Source organism: Rutilus rutilus (genome assembly GCF_951802725.1).
Source record: "Rutilus rutilus genome assembly, chromosome: 3".
In the NCBI taxonomy this organism is placed as follows: Eukaryota; Metazoa; Chordata; class Actinopteri; order Cypriniformes; family Leuciscidae; genus Rutilus; species Rutilus rutilus.
This window is the reverse complement of record NC_140211.1, coordinates 58,981,904-59,000,192: the sequence shown is the minus strand read 5'-3', so window position 1 is coordinate 59,000,192 and position 18,289 is coordinate 58,981,904. Positions and strand designations below refer to the sequence as shown.

At 36.8% G+C, this 18,289-nt stretch overlaps 1 protein-coding gene across 11 annotated transcripts in view; it reads right to left on the bottom strand.

Annotated features, from left to right (window-relative positions):
* camk2d1 (calcium/calmodulin-dependent protein kinase (CaM kinase) II delta 1) overlaps positions 1–18,289 on the bottom strand; it is a gene marked incomplete at its 3' end in the record, with an annotated part of 84,720 nt that overhangs the window by 41,864 nt on the left and 24,567 nt on the right. For 7 of the 11 annotated variants that reach the window (XM_084405751.1, XM_084405755.1, XM_084405757.1 and 4 more), the window contains exons 3-5: positions 17,186–17,245; positions 12,871–12,925; positions 8,552–8,617 (exon numbers count right to left, since the gene is read on the bottom strand). In XM_084405751.1, coding sequence (XP_084261877.1) covers positions 8,552–8,617; positions 12,871–12,925; positions 17,186–17,245 — 181 coding nt within the window. Of the gene's footprint in view, positions 1–4,840; positions 4,914–8,551; positions 8,618–12,870; positions 12,926–17,185; positions 17,246–18,289 lie in introns of all 11 variants that reach the window. The other 4 variants (XM_084405754.1, XM_084405756.1, XM_084405759.1 and 1 more) reach the window with 1 other exon arrangement.

The following is an 18,289-nucleotide window of genomic DNA, read 5'->3' as shown; positions in this document are numbered from 1 at the left end:
TAATGACTGACGCTGTCTACATTGATGCAGATGTGTGCTCAGATTATAATGACTGACTCTGTCTACACTGATACAGATATGTGTTCAGATTATAATGACTGACACTGTCTACACTGATACAGTATACAGATGTGTGTTCAGATTATAATGACTGACACTGTCTACACTGATACACTGATACAGATGTGTGTTCAGATTATAATGACTGACTCTGTCTACACTGATACAGATGTTTGTTCAGATTATAATGACTGATGCTGATACACTGATACAGATGTGTGTTCAGATTATAATGACTGACTCTGTCTACACTGATACAGATGTGTGTTCAGATTATAATGACTGATGCTGTCTACACTGATACAGATGTGTGTTCAGATTATAATAACTGACGCTGTCTACACTGATACAGATGTGTGTTCAGATTATAATGACTGACACTGTCTACACTGATACAGATGTTTGTTCAGATTATAATGACTGATGCTGATACACTGATACAGATGTGTGTTCAGATTATAATGACTGATGCTGTCTACACTGATACAGATGTGTGTTCAGATTATAATGACTGACTCTGTCTACACTGATGCAGATGTGTGTTCAGATTATAATGACTGACTCTGTCTACACTGATGCAGATGTGCGTTCAGATTATAATGACTGACTGTCTACACTGATACAGATGTGTGTTCAGATTATAATGATTGACGCTGTCTACACTGATACAGATGTGCGTTCAGATTATAATGACTGACTCTGTCTACACTGATACAGATGTGTGTTCAGATTATAATGACTGACGCTGTCTACACTGATGCAGATGTGTGTTCAGATTATAATGACTGACTCTGTCTACACTGATACAGATGTGTGTTCAGATTATAATGACTGACTCTGTCTACACTGATACAGATGTGTGTTCAGATTATAATGACTGACGCTGTCTACACTGATGCAGATGTGCGTTCAGATTATAATGACTGACTCTGTCTACACTGATACAGATGTGTGTTCAGATTATAATGACTGACTCTGTCTACACTGATGCAGATGTGTGTTCAGATTATAATGACTGACTCTGTCTACACTGATACAGATGTGTGTTCAGATTATAATGACTGATGCTGTCTACACTGATACAGATGTGTGTTCAGATTATAATGACTGATGCTGTCTACACTGATACAGATGTGTGTTCAGATTATAATGACTGACTCTGTCTACACTGATGCAGATGTGTGTTCAGATTATAATGACTGACTCTGTCTACACTGATGCAGATGTGCGTTCAGATTATAATGACTGACTGTCTACACTGATACAGATGTGTGTTCAGATTATAATGATTGACGCTGTCTACACTGATACAGATGTGCGTTCAGATTATAATGACTGACTCTGTCTACACTGATACAGATGTGTGTTCAGATTATAATGACTGACGCTGTCTACACTGATGCAGATGTGTGTTCAGATTATAATGACTGACTCTGTCTACACTGATACAGATGTGTGTTCAGATTATAATGACTGACTCTGTCTACACTGATACAGATGTGTGTTCAGATTATAATGACTGACGCTGTCTACACTGATGCAGATGTGCGTTCAGATTATAATGACTGACTCTGTCTACACTGATACAGATGTGTGTTCAGATTATAATGACTGATGCTGTCTACACTGATACAGATGTGTGTTCAGATTATAATGACTGACGCTGTCTACACTGATACAGATGTGCATTCAGATTATAATGACTGACTCTGTCTACACTGATACAGATGTGTGTTCAGATTATAATGACTGATGCTGTCTACACTGATACAGATGTGTGTTCAGATTATAATGACTGACGCTGTCTACACTGATACAGATGTGTGTTCAGATTATAATGACTGATGCTGTCTACACTGATACAGATGTGTGTTCAGATTATAATGACTGATGCTGTCTACACTGATACAGATGTGTGTTCAGATTATAATGACTGATGCTGTCTACACTGATACAGATGTGTGTTCAGATTATAATGACTGACGCTGTCTACACTGATACAGATGTGTGTTCAGATTATAATGACTGACGCTGTCTACACTGATACAGATGTGTGTTCAGATTATAATGACTGACTCTGTCTACACTGATACAGATGTGTGTTCAGATTATAATGACTGACTCTGTCCACACTGATGCAGATGTGTGTTCAGATTATAATGACTGACTCTGTCTACACTGATACAGATGTGTGTTCAGATTATAATGACTGATGCTGTCTACACTGATACAGATGTGTGTTCAGATTATAATGACTGACGCTGTCTACACTGATACAGATGTGTGTTCAGATTATAATGACTGATGCTGTCTACACTGATACAGATGTGTGTTCAGATTATAATGACTGATGCTGTCTACACTGATACAGATGTGTGTTCAGATTATAATGACTGACGCTGTCTACACTGATACAGATGTGTGTTCAGATTATAATGACTGACTCTGTCTACACTGATACAGATGTGTGTTCAGATTATAATGACTGACGCTGTCTACACTGATGCAGATGTGTGTTCAGATTATAATGACTGACTCTGTCTACACTGATACAGATGTGTGTTCAGATTATAATGACTGATGCTGTCTACACTGATACAGATGTGTGTTCAGATTATAATGACTGACGCTGTCTACACTGATACAGATGTGTGTTCAGATTATAATGACTGACGCTGTCTACACTGATGCAGATGTGTGTTCAGATTATAATGACTGATGCTGTCTACACTGATACAGATGTGTGTTCAGATTATAATGACTGACGCTGTCTACACTGATACAGATGTGCATTCAGATTATAATGACTGACTCTGTCTACACTGATACAGATGTGTGTTCAGATTATAATGACTGATGCTGTCTACACTGATACAGATGTGTGTTCAGATTATAATGACTGACGCTGTCTACACTGATACAGATGTGTGTTCAGATTATAATGACTGATGCTGTCTACACTGATACAGATGTGTGTTCAGATTATAATGACTGATGCTGTCTACACTGATACAGATGTGTGTTCAGATTATAATGACTGATGCTGTCTACACTGATACAGATGTGTGTTCAGATTATAATGACTGATGCTGTCTACACTGATACAGATGTGTGTTCAGATTATAATGACTGACGCTGTCTACACTGATACAGATGTGTGTTCAGATTATAATGACTGACTCTGTCTACACTGATACAGATGTGTGTTCAGATTATAATGACTGACTCTGTCTACACTGATGCAGATGTGTGTTCAGATTATAATGACTGACTCTGTCTACACTGATACAGATGTGTGTTCAGATTATAATGACTGATGCTGTCTACACTGATACAGATGTGTGTTCAGATTATAATGACTGACGCTGTCTACACTGATACAGATGTGTGTTCAGATTATAATGACTGATGCTGTCTACACTGATACAGATGTGTGTTCAGATTATAATGACTGATGCTGTCTACACTGATACAGATGTGTGTTCAGATTATAATGACTGATGCTGTCTACACTGATACAGATGTGTGTTCAGATTATAATGACTGATGCTGTCTACACTGATACAGATGTGTGTTCAGATTACAATGACTGACGCTGTCTACACTGATACAGATGTGTGTTCAGATTATAATGACTGACTCTGTCTACACTGATACAGATGTGTGTTCAGATTATAATGACTGACGCTGTCTACACTGATGCAGATGTGCGTTCAGATTATAATGACTGACTCTGTCTACACTGATACAGATGTGTGTTCAGATTATAATGACTGATGCTGTCTACACTGATACAGATGTGTGTTCAGATTATAATGACTGACGCTGTCTACACTGATACAGATGTGTGATCAGATTATAATGACTGATGCTGTCTACACTGATGCAGATGTGTGTTCAGATTATAATGACTGATGCTGTCTACACTGATACAGATGTGTGTTCAGATTATAATGACTGACTCTGTCTACACTGATACAGATGTGTGTTCAGATTATAATGACTGACTCTGTCTACACTGATACAGATGTGTGTTCAGATTATAATGACTGATGCTGTCTACACTGATACAGATGTGTGTTCAGATTATAATGACTGACTCTGTCTACACTGATACAGATGTGTGTTCAGATTATAATGACTGACGCTGTCTACACTGATACAGATGTGTGTTCAGATTATAATGACTGATGCTGTCTACACAGATACAGATGTGTGTTCAGATTATAATGACTGATGCTGTCTACACAGATACAGATGTGTGATCAGATTATAATGACTGTTTATACTATTAGGCACATTATTTCCCAGCACTACTGTACAGTTATAAAACATTTGTTTGTGAACGTTATCAAATATAGCTATATATCTATCTATTGCACATCTACTGTCATCATTACCTCTCGTCTTGCTCCCCAAAATCTCAATCCAGAAGTGGTGTTTGCTTGGGCGACTGCGAGCTTGACCCACTAAATCATTGACTTATGGGTTCTGATGCCCGTTTTGCATTTCAATCAAAAAGGGCACAGTCTCCATCAACACACACAAACAAAAAAGACAATCCTACAGAGTCAAACGCACAGTCCCCGATTAGGTGCTACATGCACAAATTTCTATTTCTGAGGTCATTATTTGTGTTTTTACCCCTCAGCCCACCGCAACACACGTTTCTCAGTGTGTAGCTGTGTTTCGAGGGATCAGGGGTGAGTAGAGGAGGCGTCCACAATGGGAACCAGCGGTTTATTGTTTGTTCAAACAGGTTTGAGCCTGTCATACTAACCTTCAAGTCTCGATGTACAATGCCATTTAAGTGACAATGATTAACACTCTCTAGAATCTGCTGTATGCAATGACTGTGAGAGAGAGAGACACAGCGAGGAAGCCAAAGAAGAGAGATTGAACAGTTCAGCAAGCACAGTCAGAAAATAATGCGGCTGACACACAAACAGTGAAAACAGAGAGCAAGTTTAGCTGGGACAGGAACATACTGTACTCCAGTCTGTAGAAAATATTATGATATTTGCTATAAAACTGGTACATTTGATACAAAGGCGCATTTGCAACAATATTACACCCAGAAATGAAAATCACCCTCATGTCACTGGAATCCCTGTTGACTTTCTTTTCTTTCATTCTGTCTTTCTTCAGTGGAACGAAGGTGAAATTTGAGCCGATCGCTCTTTTACATTACTATGAGCTTTCAATAGGACTTTAAAAGCATCACAAAAGAAGTCCATAAAACTTCTGCTCCATATTCCTATACGTCTGAAGCCTTTTGATAGGTTTATGAGGCGAACAGCCTGGAATTGTTGATCATCTAGATTTAAACAGTAAGTTGAACTGAACCAGGATGGCATTTCCCAAAAGCAATGAAAACCCATGATCGCATTGGCACCAATGCTCTCAACGATCGACTTAGGCTTACGATGCATTTGTAAAAGCAGACTAGATCCGTTGTGATTCAGATTTGGACGCACTGTAAAAAATGCTTTTCTTAGTATTTTTGTCTCATTTCCAGTCCAAATATCTAAAAAGTCTTAAATCAAGAAGCATTTACTAGATAAGTAAAATGACATAAGAAATTATATCTTGTTTTCTAGAAGAAAAAAAAAATCTAAATTTAGTGAGTTTTTGCAAAATTATCTGCCAATGGGGTAAAATGACAAAGATATATCTCATGTTTGCCCAATTAAAACAACTTAGATGTTACACAGTGCTTCTTGGAAACTGTTCTGTGGACAGTTGAGAAAAAAGTTTCATGTTTGGCAAAAATACACAACATTTTGTATAATTTCAGAATAAATGGAATATTGAGTTGTCTGACATTTATTATGCTTTTATTGTCCATTTGTGTCCTTTTTAAATATTGAATGCATCAGTCTCAGTTCGTTGTAATTGCACAGAAACAAATGCAGAAAAAGTCTTTAAAATTTCTTCTTTTTTAAAATAAAAGTCAAATGGGGCTGGAATGACAGAAGGGTGAGTAAATGATGACAGAATATTCCTTTTTTGGGTGAACTATACTTTTCAAAGTAATATAAAAAGTTATGACAGAAGCATACGAAAAGAAATGGTTAAACAACCCAAATTAAGATAAACACCAACAATGAGCAGCATCAAAGACAAGAATTTGACAAACTTTAGATCATTTCTTCTCACAGCTGAGTTTAAATGGTAGCAAACAGATAAATTCATGTATAACACATGGGGTATTCATGTATAACACGCATTCATGTATAACACGATTACTCCCACAACTGGCTTAGAAGGAAGTCCGTTAAAGAAAAGAATCATATCATGCACACATTAACACTCATAATAAACTACAGTTCTTCTGTTTTGTGAATTACGAGATGCACTTGTATGTGTGGAATGTTCTGGCTTCTATACAAGTAAAGCTCTTTCACAGAAAATTATTTTGACTTGTCTCTTAGTTGTGTTTAAATGAAATGCACTTACAATGAAAGTCTATGCGGCAAGATTTACTAATGAGGATCCATGCGCAGAGGATTTAAGAGTAACACAAACGTGAGTGAAGCGACACGACAAAAGCGAATAAAATTCATTATAATCAGTGATGCTGTTTACACTGGATGCGTCGCAATTCTCGAGAGTAAACTGATGTCCCGTTCTATTTCTGCTGTACTTCAAGTGCTTGCGCTACTTCTGACACGAACAATAAATGGATTTGCAACGGTTCCCGGACAGCAACATAGTGTCGGCCCAGATCCGGCCCACATCTGGGCCTTGTGTATGAGATGTGGGATCTGGGCCGACACTATGTTGCTGTCTGGGTCTCTTTGTTGCGTCCAGTGTTGACACGGTGTGAGACAAAAACTCAAGGGTTTTTGGGTCAAGGGTCCAGAAAACAGTAAATCCAACCCAGAAAATAATGTTCAGAATTGCCAATGCAACGATAAACAAGACTTCAAAACGCTTCGTGCAGCTTCAAAAACTTTGTGAATCATTTGTTCTGAACCAGTGATTCGGAGCGAGTATCAAACTGCCAAAGTCACATGATTACAGTTAACGGGGCTTTGTTACGTCATTACTGTTTCCAAATGTCAATGTTTCGCCACTAGAGGGCGATGATCTCTGTGAACCCATGAACCGTGTCTAGTTATGATTTTTACCTGATCTCGGATCAGTTTTATACATTTGTATAATAAAAAAGAAGAATTGTGGTTAAAAGTCTCTTACTGGTCTGATTAAGCAAGCTCTCAATAAAACTAACTAAATCTCTACAAAAAAATGTATTAAAAAAAATAGAACGTATTATAGAGACACTTCATATTTAGTGGTATTAGATGATTTGTTAATTGCATTTAATAGATGACAGTTTTTCAAAAGGTGTTTTTCTGCATGTTTTGACTGAGTTTTCGCAGCATTTACACTGTTCTGACCAGCAGGGGTCGCCAGCGTGTGACGGTTCCAGCGCTGCGAAACAATCAATTATTTTACAAAACAATTGGTTCAATTGATTCAAAGTTTCGAAAAGCTTTGTTTCTTTCATAACTAAGCAGCAATGATGGGATTTAGGAGTGGATGAAACCCGGAAGTTATTATTCTGATGACGGCTCCCTCGTTTGGTGGGAGGAGGTAATGACAGGTGCAGAACCAGATATAACAGATACACTGTCTTGCTCCATAAACTTCCACTGTAAGTGCATTATTGTTTGAAATATAAAAAAATACCACAGAATATAGTTATTAATTGACAGCATGCCACAGATGTGGTTTATACAGCTTCATAAAATATATAATACAACCCAGAAAGCAACATAGTGTCGGCCCAGATCCAGCCCACATCTGGTACACGTACAGTCAAACCAAAATTTATTCAGACATCTTCAACATTTCTCACATTATCACAGTTTATTCATTATAGTTTAGAAAATGGTAATAAAATATGACAAGAACTCAGAGTTATCAAATCAGTTGATATTTCCTTCTGTTAGAGACTCTCACAAATGAATTATGTTGAATATCTGTCAGCTGTTAAATTTAACTACACAATTAGATAATACCAGTTTAGCTCAACCAATCACCAAGAAATGCTCAATTTTGTTCAGTCTGTGTGTAAAAAGGTTGCATTAGCAAATAAAGAAAAAACACTTCAGCAAAACATGGTCAGGCCAAAAGTCTGAATAATTTTGGTATTGTTTTTGGTATCATTTTGGATTTTTTTATTAATGTTACTGGTAGTCCACTGTATTAAGAATTTGTGGGTATAATATGTCATATTTTACTTTATTTTGCTCTCCTCACTTATATAAATGAACTATAGTGTCCTGCACCCACTAGTCAAAAAATATCAAAAATTATATCTGGTGTCTGAATAATCTTTGGTTTGACTGTAGATTCCACACGGCCCCGATGAGGGCCGGATCTGGGCTGACACTATGTTGCCGAATCTACAAAGCTAACTCTGTTGTCTATTTAAAAATGCATGTATTCTTATGAGAGGTTTGCATTGGACACGAGCACTAACCTGGCATCGGCCTCGCTGTAATACTCTCTGGCAACAATATCTTCAAACAGCTCTCCTCCTGTGACTCTGAAACAGGTCCAACATCAGACAGTCTCATTTCAGCAGCTTTAATTAACAGGAAGCTCTGCATGTGAGAAATCTACATTTGCACCTTGACATGACATTCTTAAGAGATTAAAAAAAGACATAAGCGAGCAGAGTGTGTGTGTCGACACTCAACATGAGTAACTTGTAAATACAGGCAAATTCCACTGGAAACCAAGCATCGCTGTGAAGGGCAGAGCACTTAAAGTAAGCACTGTGAAGGGCACTTTACTCCGCATATAACATGTGTCACTGCCACTTTCTGTTGAATGTGAATGTTACTTCGACAACACAGCTGCACAATTTATTATAGCAGTTATAGCAATGATTTGGCAGATAGGCTTGATTCAAATATTGCTTTTTGGTGTGTCTACTTCAAATGTATTTAAAACATGCCATCAACGATCACATGATCACAAAGAGTAAGCTTTCAGAAGAGGTTCAGAAGAGATTCCCGAAGAGATTCAGAAGAGATTTCAGAAGAGAATCCAGAAGAGATTTAGAAGAGATTTCAGAAGAAAATTCAGAAGAGAATTCAGAAGAGACTTCAGAAGAGATTTCAGAAGAGAATTCAGAAGAGATTTCAGAAGAGAATTCAGAAGAGATTTCAGAAGAGATTTCAGAAGAGAATTCAGAAGAGATTTCAGAAGAGATTTCAGAAGAGGTTCAGAAGAGGTTCAGAAGAGAATTCAGAAGAAAATTCAGAAGAGAATTCAGAAGAGACTTCAGAAGAGATTTCAGAAGAGAATTCAGAAGAGATTTCAGAAGAGAATTCAGAAGAGATTTCAGAAGAGGTTCAGAAGAGATTTCAGAAGAGATTTCAGAAGAGATTTCAGAAGAGAATTCAGAAGAGATTTCAGAAGAGGTTCAGAAGAGATTTCAGAAGAAAATTCAGAAGAGAATTCAGAAGAGACTTCAGAAGAGATTTCAGAAGAGAATTCAGAAGAGATTTCAGAAGAGAATTCAGAAGAGATTTCAGAAGAGATTTCAGAAGAGAATTCAGAAGAGATTTCAGAAGAGATTTCAGAAGAGATTTCGAAGAGATTTCAGAAGAGATTCAGAAGAGATTTCAGAAGAGAATTCAGAAGAGATTTCAGAAGAGAATTCAGAAGAGATTTAGAAGAGATTTCAGAAGAGAATTCAGAAGAGATTTAGAAGAGAATTCAGAAGAGATTTCAGAAGAGAATTCAGAAGAGATTTCAGAAGAGAATTCAGAAGAGATTTAGAAGAGATTTCAGAAGAGAATTCAGAAGAGATTTCAGAAGAGATTTAGAAGAGATTTCAGAAGAGAATTCAGAAGAGATTTAGAAGAGATTTCAGAAGAGAATTCAGAAGAGAATTCAGAAGAGATTTAGAAGAGATTTAGAAGAGATTTCAGAAGAGATTTCAGAAGATAATTTAGAAGAGATTTCAGAAGAGAATTCAGAAGAGATTTAGAAGAGATTTAGAAGAGATTTCAGAAGAGATTTCAGAAGAGAATATAGAAAGATATTTCAGAAGAGAATTCAGAAGAGATTTCAGAAGAGATTTCAGAAGAGATTCAGAAGAGATTTCAGAAGAGATTCAGAAGAGATTCAGAAGACATTCAGAAGAGATTTCAGAAGAGATTCAAGAAGATTCAGAAGAGATTCAGAAGAGATTTAGAAGAGATTTCAGAAAAGATTTAGAAGAGATTCAGAAGAGATTTCAGAAGAGAATTCAGAAGAGATTTCAGAAGAGATTTCAGAAGAGAATTCAGAAGAGATTCCCGAAGAGATTCAGAAGAGATTTAGAAGAGATTTCAGAAGAGAATTCAGAAGAGATTTAGAAGAGATTTCAGAAGAGAATTCAGAAGAGATTTCAGAAGAGAATTCAGAAGAGAATTCAGAAGAGATTTAGAAGAGATTTCAGAAGATATTTTAGAAGAGATTTAGAAGAGATTTCAGAAGAGATTTCAGAAGACATTCAGAAGAGATTTCAGATGAGATTTCAGAAGAGAATTCAGAAGAGATTTAGAAGACATTCAGAAGAGATTCAGAAGAGAATTCAGAAGAGAATTCAGAAGACATTCAGAAGAGATTTCAGAAGAGAATTCAGAAGAGATTCAGAAGAGATTTCAGAAGAGAATTCAGAAGAGATTCAGAAGAGATTTAGAAGAGAATTCAGAAGAGATTTCAGAAGAGATTTAGAAGAGATTTCAGAAGAGAATTCAGAAGAGATTTCAGAAGAGATTCAGAAGAGATTTCAGAAGAGAATTCAGAAGAGATTTAGAAGAGATTTCAGAAGAGAATTCAGAAGAGATTTCAGAAGAGATTCAGAAGACATTCAGAAGAGGTTTCAGAAGAGGTTCAGAAGAGATTTCAGAAGAGAATTCAGAAGACATTCAGAAGAGATTTAGAAGAGATTTCAGAAGAGAATTCAGAAGAGATTTCAGAAGAGATTTCAGAAGAGAATTCAGAAGAGATTTCAGAAGAGAATTCAGAAGAGATTCAGAAGAGATTCAGAAGACATTCAGAAGAGATTTCAGAAGAGAATTTAGAAGAGATTTCAGAAGAGATTTCAGAAGAGATTTCAGAAGAGAATTCAGAAGAGATTTCAGAAGAGAATTCATAAGAGATTCAGAAGACATTCAGAAGAGATTTCAGAAGAGGTTCAGAAGAGATTTCAGAAGAGATTTCAGAACAGAATTCAGAAGAGATTCAGGAGAGATTCCAGAAGAGATTCAGAAGAGATTTCAGAAGAGATTCAGGAGAGATTCAGAAGACATTTAGAAGAGATTCAGAAGAGATTCAGAAGAGATTTTAGAAGAGATTTCAGAAGAGATTCAGGAGAGATTCCAGAAGAGATTCAGAAGAGATTTCAGTAAGGGAGAGGAGGAGAGATTCCAGAAGAGATTCAGAAGAGATTCCAGAAGAGATTCAGAAGAGATTCCAGAAGAGATTTCAGAAGAGATTTAGAAGAGATTTCAGAAGAGATTCAGAAGAGATTTTAGAAGAGATTCAGGAGAGATTCCAGAAGAGATTCAGAAGAGATTTAGAAGAGATTTCAGAAGAGAATTCAGAAGAGATTCCAGAAGAGATTCAGGAGAGATTCCAGAAGAGATTCAGAAGAGATTCCAGAAGAGATTCCAGAAGAGATTCAGAAGAGATTCCAGAAGAGATTCCAGAAGAGATTCAGAAGAGATTCCAGAAGAGATTCAGAAGAGATTCCAGAAGAGATTCCAGAAGAGATTCAGAAGAGATTCCAGAAGAGATTCCAGAAGAGATTCAGAAGAGATTTCAGAAGAGATTCCAGAAGAGATTTCAGAAGAGATTTCAGAAGATATTCAGAAGAGATTCAGAAGAGATTTCAGGAATTGTGAGAAATAAACTTGCAATTCTGACTTTTTTCTCTCGCAATTGCAACTTTATATCATGCAATTCTGATAAAAAGTCGGAATCACCTTTTTTATTTTTCATTCTGTGGCAGAAACAAGCTTCCATAGCTTTCCCTAACTATAGTGGCCACCAAAAAAAAAAAAAGACCACAAACCCTGAAAGCTGAATAACTGAGTCTGGAAAATCATCTTTGGACAAAGCCAACGGATGCTGTTAAAATGCCACAAAAATGACTAATATTTATATCATATGATATAGTTTAGCAATGTCACATGAGCAAGAGTTTCCTTTTTTTTTTATATCTGCATGATTGCAAATGTGATCCTGATTTTATACAACAGTTTTATCTGTTTTTGCTCAATTTTGTTTTAAACAAAGCCACAGAAGAACTGATGTGCGTCTCTGAGCGACACACAGCGGCGTTTCATTACTGAATGAATCAACAGTTTTAAATTAATTGAGTGAGTCATCGATTCAGTGACTCATTGATAAAAACGCCCAATTGCTTCGTTCCCGAATGAATCAGCCGTTTAAATTAATCGGTTGAATGAATGATTCGATGACTCACTCATTAAGACAGAGGCTTGGTGGTTTTAGTTTCACAAATTTATTTCTATATTATTATTTCTAAAGCTAGCTTTTTGTGATGTATATTCAATGCTTTTCTCATCTAACATAATAATGACTTTAAATTATCTTTTGGGGGGGGGGGGGGGGGGGTCATTTCTCAGCCAAAACTGATGTGCGATAAATTAATTAGATTTTTTGCAGTTTATTTTGTAAGTGGAGGAGCTCTCGTTAACAGACACACTCGTTTAACAGGAGAACTGGAGACGTGACCTCATACAGACGGAGACACACACAGAAAAATTCACTCACAAATCAAAGACGAGGTAGTGAACACCCTCCTCTGATATACTGTCATGGAGCCTCACTGTGGAGAGAGAGAGAGAGAGAGAGAGAGAGAGAGAGAGAGACACTGATTAGATTGTATCGAGCAGCTCACAGTCATAATCGTTAGAATGAGATTTTCACAGACTCGTTTATTCCACAAATTGGAATTATTTCTGCTTCTGCTTCCTCTCATTGTCAAAGATGAATAAAGGGCAGATCCACTAAAGCTGAACTGTGTCATTTTTTCATCTATCCCATCTTAATAGACCTTATTCACAGCAGCGCCATCTTTGCGGGAGGGGGATTTATAGCGGGAATGAAAGCAACGCTGTGCGGGATAGACGTACATCTCTTCATTCTGTTTATTAATTAAAGTCCCCCTGTAGTGAAAATCCAGCTTTTAATGTTGTTTATGTGTCTATGTGGTGTTTTTAATATGCTTTAAGACAAACCATGTGTTAATTTATAAGTCGACACCATTGCTGAGTATTTCCTCCTTAAAACTGCAGTGAACCAAAGACAGTCTCAAACACACGCTTTGAAATCGCTGGTGTCTCTGACGTCACAAACTACCTTGTAACCAATCAGATCAACGTGTGATCGTCAACCAGTGGATCTCTGAGCTGAGTAAGTGAGTGGAGGCGGGGCTCATCTGCATATTCATAGAACCGCGAATACTTAATGAGGTGTAGAGTTACATTCCAGATATTTTAAGGAAAAAAACGCTTAAATATGTCATTTCGGTGATCAAAGATGAGTTTTAAAGGATCAAATGATTGACTACAGGGAGACTTTAATATTATGTTTATTGTGTTTTTGGATTCGAAACACTGCAAAAATATCTTTCCAAGAAACATCAGTAAAAACAAAAACTCACAAAAAAGTGATCTAGAAGCTTTATACAGTTTTTTCTACAGTGGATGTCACTGAAAACACGGTACATCAATCCCTCAGCCTGAATAACGTCTGTATGCCATTCGATACCTGTGCCATGTGAAAGTCGTCACAATGCATTCTGGGATTGAATTATCAGTGAAGGACAGCTAAAATAACTGGATGTATGCAGGACTACATTAAACTGGGCAAAAACAGGCATTTATTCAGTCGTTTAGTGGATAGATAGATAGATAGATAGATAGATAGATAGATAGATAGATAGATAGATAGATAGATAGATAGATAGATAGATAGATAGATAGATAGATAGATAGATAGATAGATAGATAGATAGATAGATAGAGATTAGTTAGAAAGAAAGAAAGAAATATAGATAGATGAATTAGTTAGTTTGAAAGAAAGATAGATTAGTTAGAAAGAAAGAAAGATTAGTTAGAAAGAAAGAAAGAAAGAAAGAAAGAAAGAAAGAAAGATTATTTAGAAAGAAATATAGATAGAGAGATTAGTTAGAAGGAAAGATATATTAGATAGAGAGATTAGTTAGAAGGAAAGATATATTAGTTAGAAAGAAAGAAAGAAAGAAAGAAAGAAAGAAATATGGATTAGTTAGAAAGAAAGAAAGAAAGAAAGAAAGAAAGAAAGAAAGAAAGAAAGAAAGAAATATGGTTAGAAAGAAAGAAAGAAACAAAGAAAGAAAGAAAGATGGATTAGTTAGAAAGAAAGAAAGATAGATTAACCAGCCTAAAAAACACTGCAAAAAATGCTTTTCTTTCTAATTATTTTAATCTTGTTTCCAGTCCAAATATCAAAAAATTCTAAAATCAAGATGGATTTACTAGATGAGTAAAATGACATTAGATATTATGTCCTGTTTTCTGGGGGAATTAAATCAAAATTAAGTGAGTTGATGCTTAAAACAAACAAAATGATCACGTTCTTTCAAGCAAAATTATCAATTATGTAAAATGACATTAGATATTATGTCTTGTTTTCTGGGGAAATAAAAATGAAGTGAGTTTTTGCTTATAACAAGCAAAATGATCTGCCAATGGGGTCAGAAAAATAATCTTAATTCAAACAGAAACCAGATTATTTTCTTACCCAATTGGCAGATCATTTTGCTTGTTATAAGCAAAAACTCACTTCATTTTTATTTATTCCCCCAGAAAACAGGACATAATATCTTATGTCGTTTTACTCATCTAGTAAATCCATCTTGATTTAAGAAATGTTTGATATTTGGACTGGAAACGACAGAAACACTGAGTGAGAACAGCATTAGTTGCAGTGTGAGTGCCGTAGAGTCTTGAGGAGAACTCCTCTAATGAAACGGCCGAGATCATGACGTGATCTTGATGAACGAGGGAACGCCTGGTGTCATCTCTCAAAGGAATCGAACGACCTGACCTTTTGATTTATAAATATGGACGGATTACACGAGGAAAGAGAGACGGAGGAATCCTCTCAGTATAAACATCTCATGCATCTTCTGTGATTCAGTCGTTTCTCAAACCTGTTGCCATAGCAACAGAGAGAACGGCTTTCCAGCGGACGGAGAGAAAACCCTCGTTCCTTTAGGAAAACCACTGGCTTTTATATCCACTGACTCAGTGACACTTTACAATAAGGTTAACATGAACTAAGAACGAACAATACTTCTTCAGCACTTATTAATCTTAGCTCATATTAATTTCAATATTTACTAATATGGTATTAAAATCAAAGGTTGTATTTGTTAACATTAGCAAATGAACAAACACTGAACAGCTGTATTTTTATTGACTAACATGAACAAAGATGAATAAATACTAACAAATGTATCGCTCATTGTTAGTTAGTGTTAGTTAATACACTAATGAACCTTATTATAAAGTGTTACCAATGACTCTTGACTGCAAACCTTTAAGACTTGAAGTCATATTTGTGTGAAAGGAGATCAATTATAATGAAGGGCAAACAGAGACTTTGGGATCTAACGAACAATCCATACGCAATGAAACCGTGTCATCTCATGTAAACTCTTGAACAATAACCCGATTGAATAGTTTCAGTGGCATGAGATGAACATCGGGGGTGGGAATGAGAGACTGTGTTCAGCTCATCTAATGCTTTGTGTTATAGTCATAATTACTGCTAGAAAACGCCAACGCTTGTAATCTCTCGGCTGCTGTGTGTGTGTGTGTGTGTGTGTGTGTGTGTGTGTGGGCTGAAACGCTTGGACATTTATAGACGTTTCCAGACTAAAAGCTTCAGGTCAGATTTGCATGACATAATTATGATGAATCACTCAGAAATCTCGTTTTGATGAACTAATATTGATTCTTAAATCTCTTTCAGTCTGTTTTAAGTTGATGAATGAACAAAACTTCCATCTAGTGGCAAATCTGTTAATTATCAGTGTATTGATGCATTCGATCTTATTATTAATAACATTATATAATGTAATGATTGTGATGTATTGTATATTGTGGCCTAGCTCTTTTTAATTGCACTAAAACACCAGCAGGAGATTATGTCAAGGTTCCTTTAGAATTTGTTTTGTATTTTTTAAGTATAATTGCATTAATATTAAATTTCTTAATTAATTTCATGAATTGTAGTGATGCACCTCATTTTTAATTATGTATTTTTTTAAATATTAATTTAGCCAAAAACCTAAACGGAAAACAAAAATTAAATGTGGTTAATCAATTGATTAAATACATTTTATTTAATAATTAACAATCAAATAAAAGTTAAAATGTTTAACTACATAAGGCCGTTTTATATAAACATTTTAATATAGTTATGTTTCTACTCCAGATTGTCGGTTAAATATAAAGATTTAAAAGATGGCTGTACAGATTTATTCATACATTTATAACTCCATCAGGTTGAGTCTGAATATATCAATATATATGAATATAATGCATATGAAGTGCTGAATATATCTAGCACAATGTTGCTAGGGTTTTGTTTTTCTAGCTGACTAACGAGTTAATGATGATTGAAAGGCTTTTCTGAGGTAAATGTGGCGTTACGTGACATTATTGTTCTCAAGCTGTTTTATTGAGGTCTGGAAATGAATCATGTTTCATGTAATCGACCGATCAGTGTTTCAACCGCGGAAAGACGTCAATAAAACAGCTTGAGAATAATATCTAACATTTACCTCAGAAAAGCCATTCGATGACCATAAACTCGTTAGTCAGCTGACAAAACCTAGAAAATAATATTTTCCTAAATATATGCAGTATATTGCACATTCATTGTATTTTTACTTAACATGTTCTTCAATTTTTAATGCATCATGTTTTTTATGACATCCACTATTTAAATGTTTATATAAAAAAAAGAAAGAAAAAAAAGTGTGTGTGTCTGTGTGTCTGTGTGTGTGTGTGTGTGTGTGTGTGTGTACACTCACCGATGTTGGCATGCTTGAGTAGACGACAAATTCGAGCCTCTCGTTCCAGTTTTTGGTGATCTACAAAAAAAAGCAGAAACAGATGTTTGTCTGTTAAACACTTGACTAGTCTGTGGATAACAGTTTCTGCTGAATGACGTGAAATGTAAATGTTTGTTTAATAGCAGTGGAAATGTAGTGAATATCACAGGACAGAAATGTTAAATGTCTGAAGTCTGTTCTAATAGATCCAGTGTTTAAATGAGTCAATAAATATTGTCTCTACTCGCAACAACAACAAGCAAACAGGAGTCATTGGAAAATTACATTTCTTTAGTGTGTAATGTTGCAGTTTGAGCATGAAAAAGGTCTGCACTGTTTCTGAACCCTCAGCCGACCGATCACGACACACCGCTCCAGCCGACCAACCACGACACACCGCTCCAGCCCACCAACCACGACACACCGCTCCAGCCCACCAACCACGACACACCGCTCCAGCCGACCAATCACGACACACCGCTCCAGCCGACCAATCACGACACACCGCTCCAGCCCACCAACCACGACACACCGCTCCAGCCCACCAATCTCGACACACCGCTCCAGCCGACCAATCACGACACACCGCTCCAGCCGACCAATCACGACACACTGTTCCAGCCCACCACGCTCCAGTCCACCAATCACGACACACCGCTCCAGCCGACCAATCACGACAAATTGCTCCAGTCCACCAATCACGACACACCGCTCTAGCCACCAACCACAACACACCGCTCCAGCCACCAATCACAACACACCGCTCCAGCAACCAATCACAACACACCGCTCCAGCCACCAACCACAACACACCGCTCCAGCCACCAATCACAACACACTGCTCCAGCCCACCAACCACAACACACCGCTCCAGCCACCAAATCACAACACATCTCTCCAGCCACCAATGACAACACACCGCTCCAGCCACCAATGACAACACACCGCTCCAGCCACCAATCACAACACACCGCTCCAGCCACCAATGACAACACACCGCTCCAGCCACCAATCACAACACACCGCTCCAGCCACCAATCACAACACACTGCTCCAGCCCACCAATCACAACACACTGCTCCA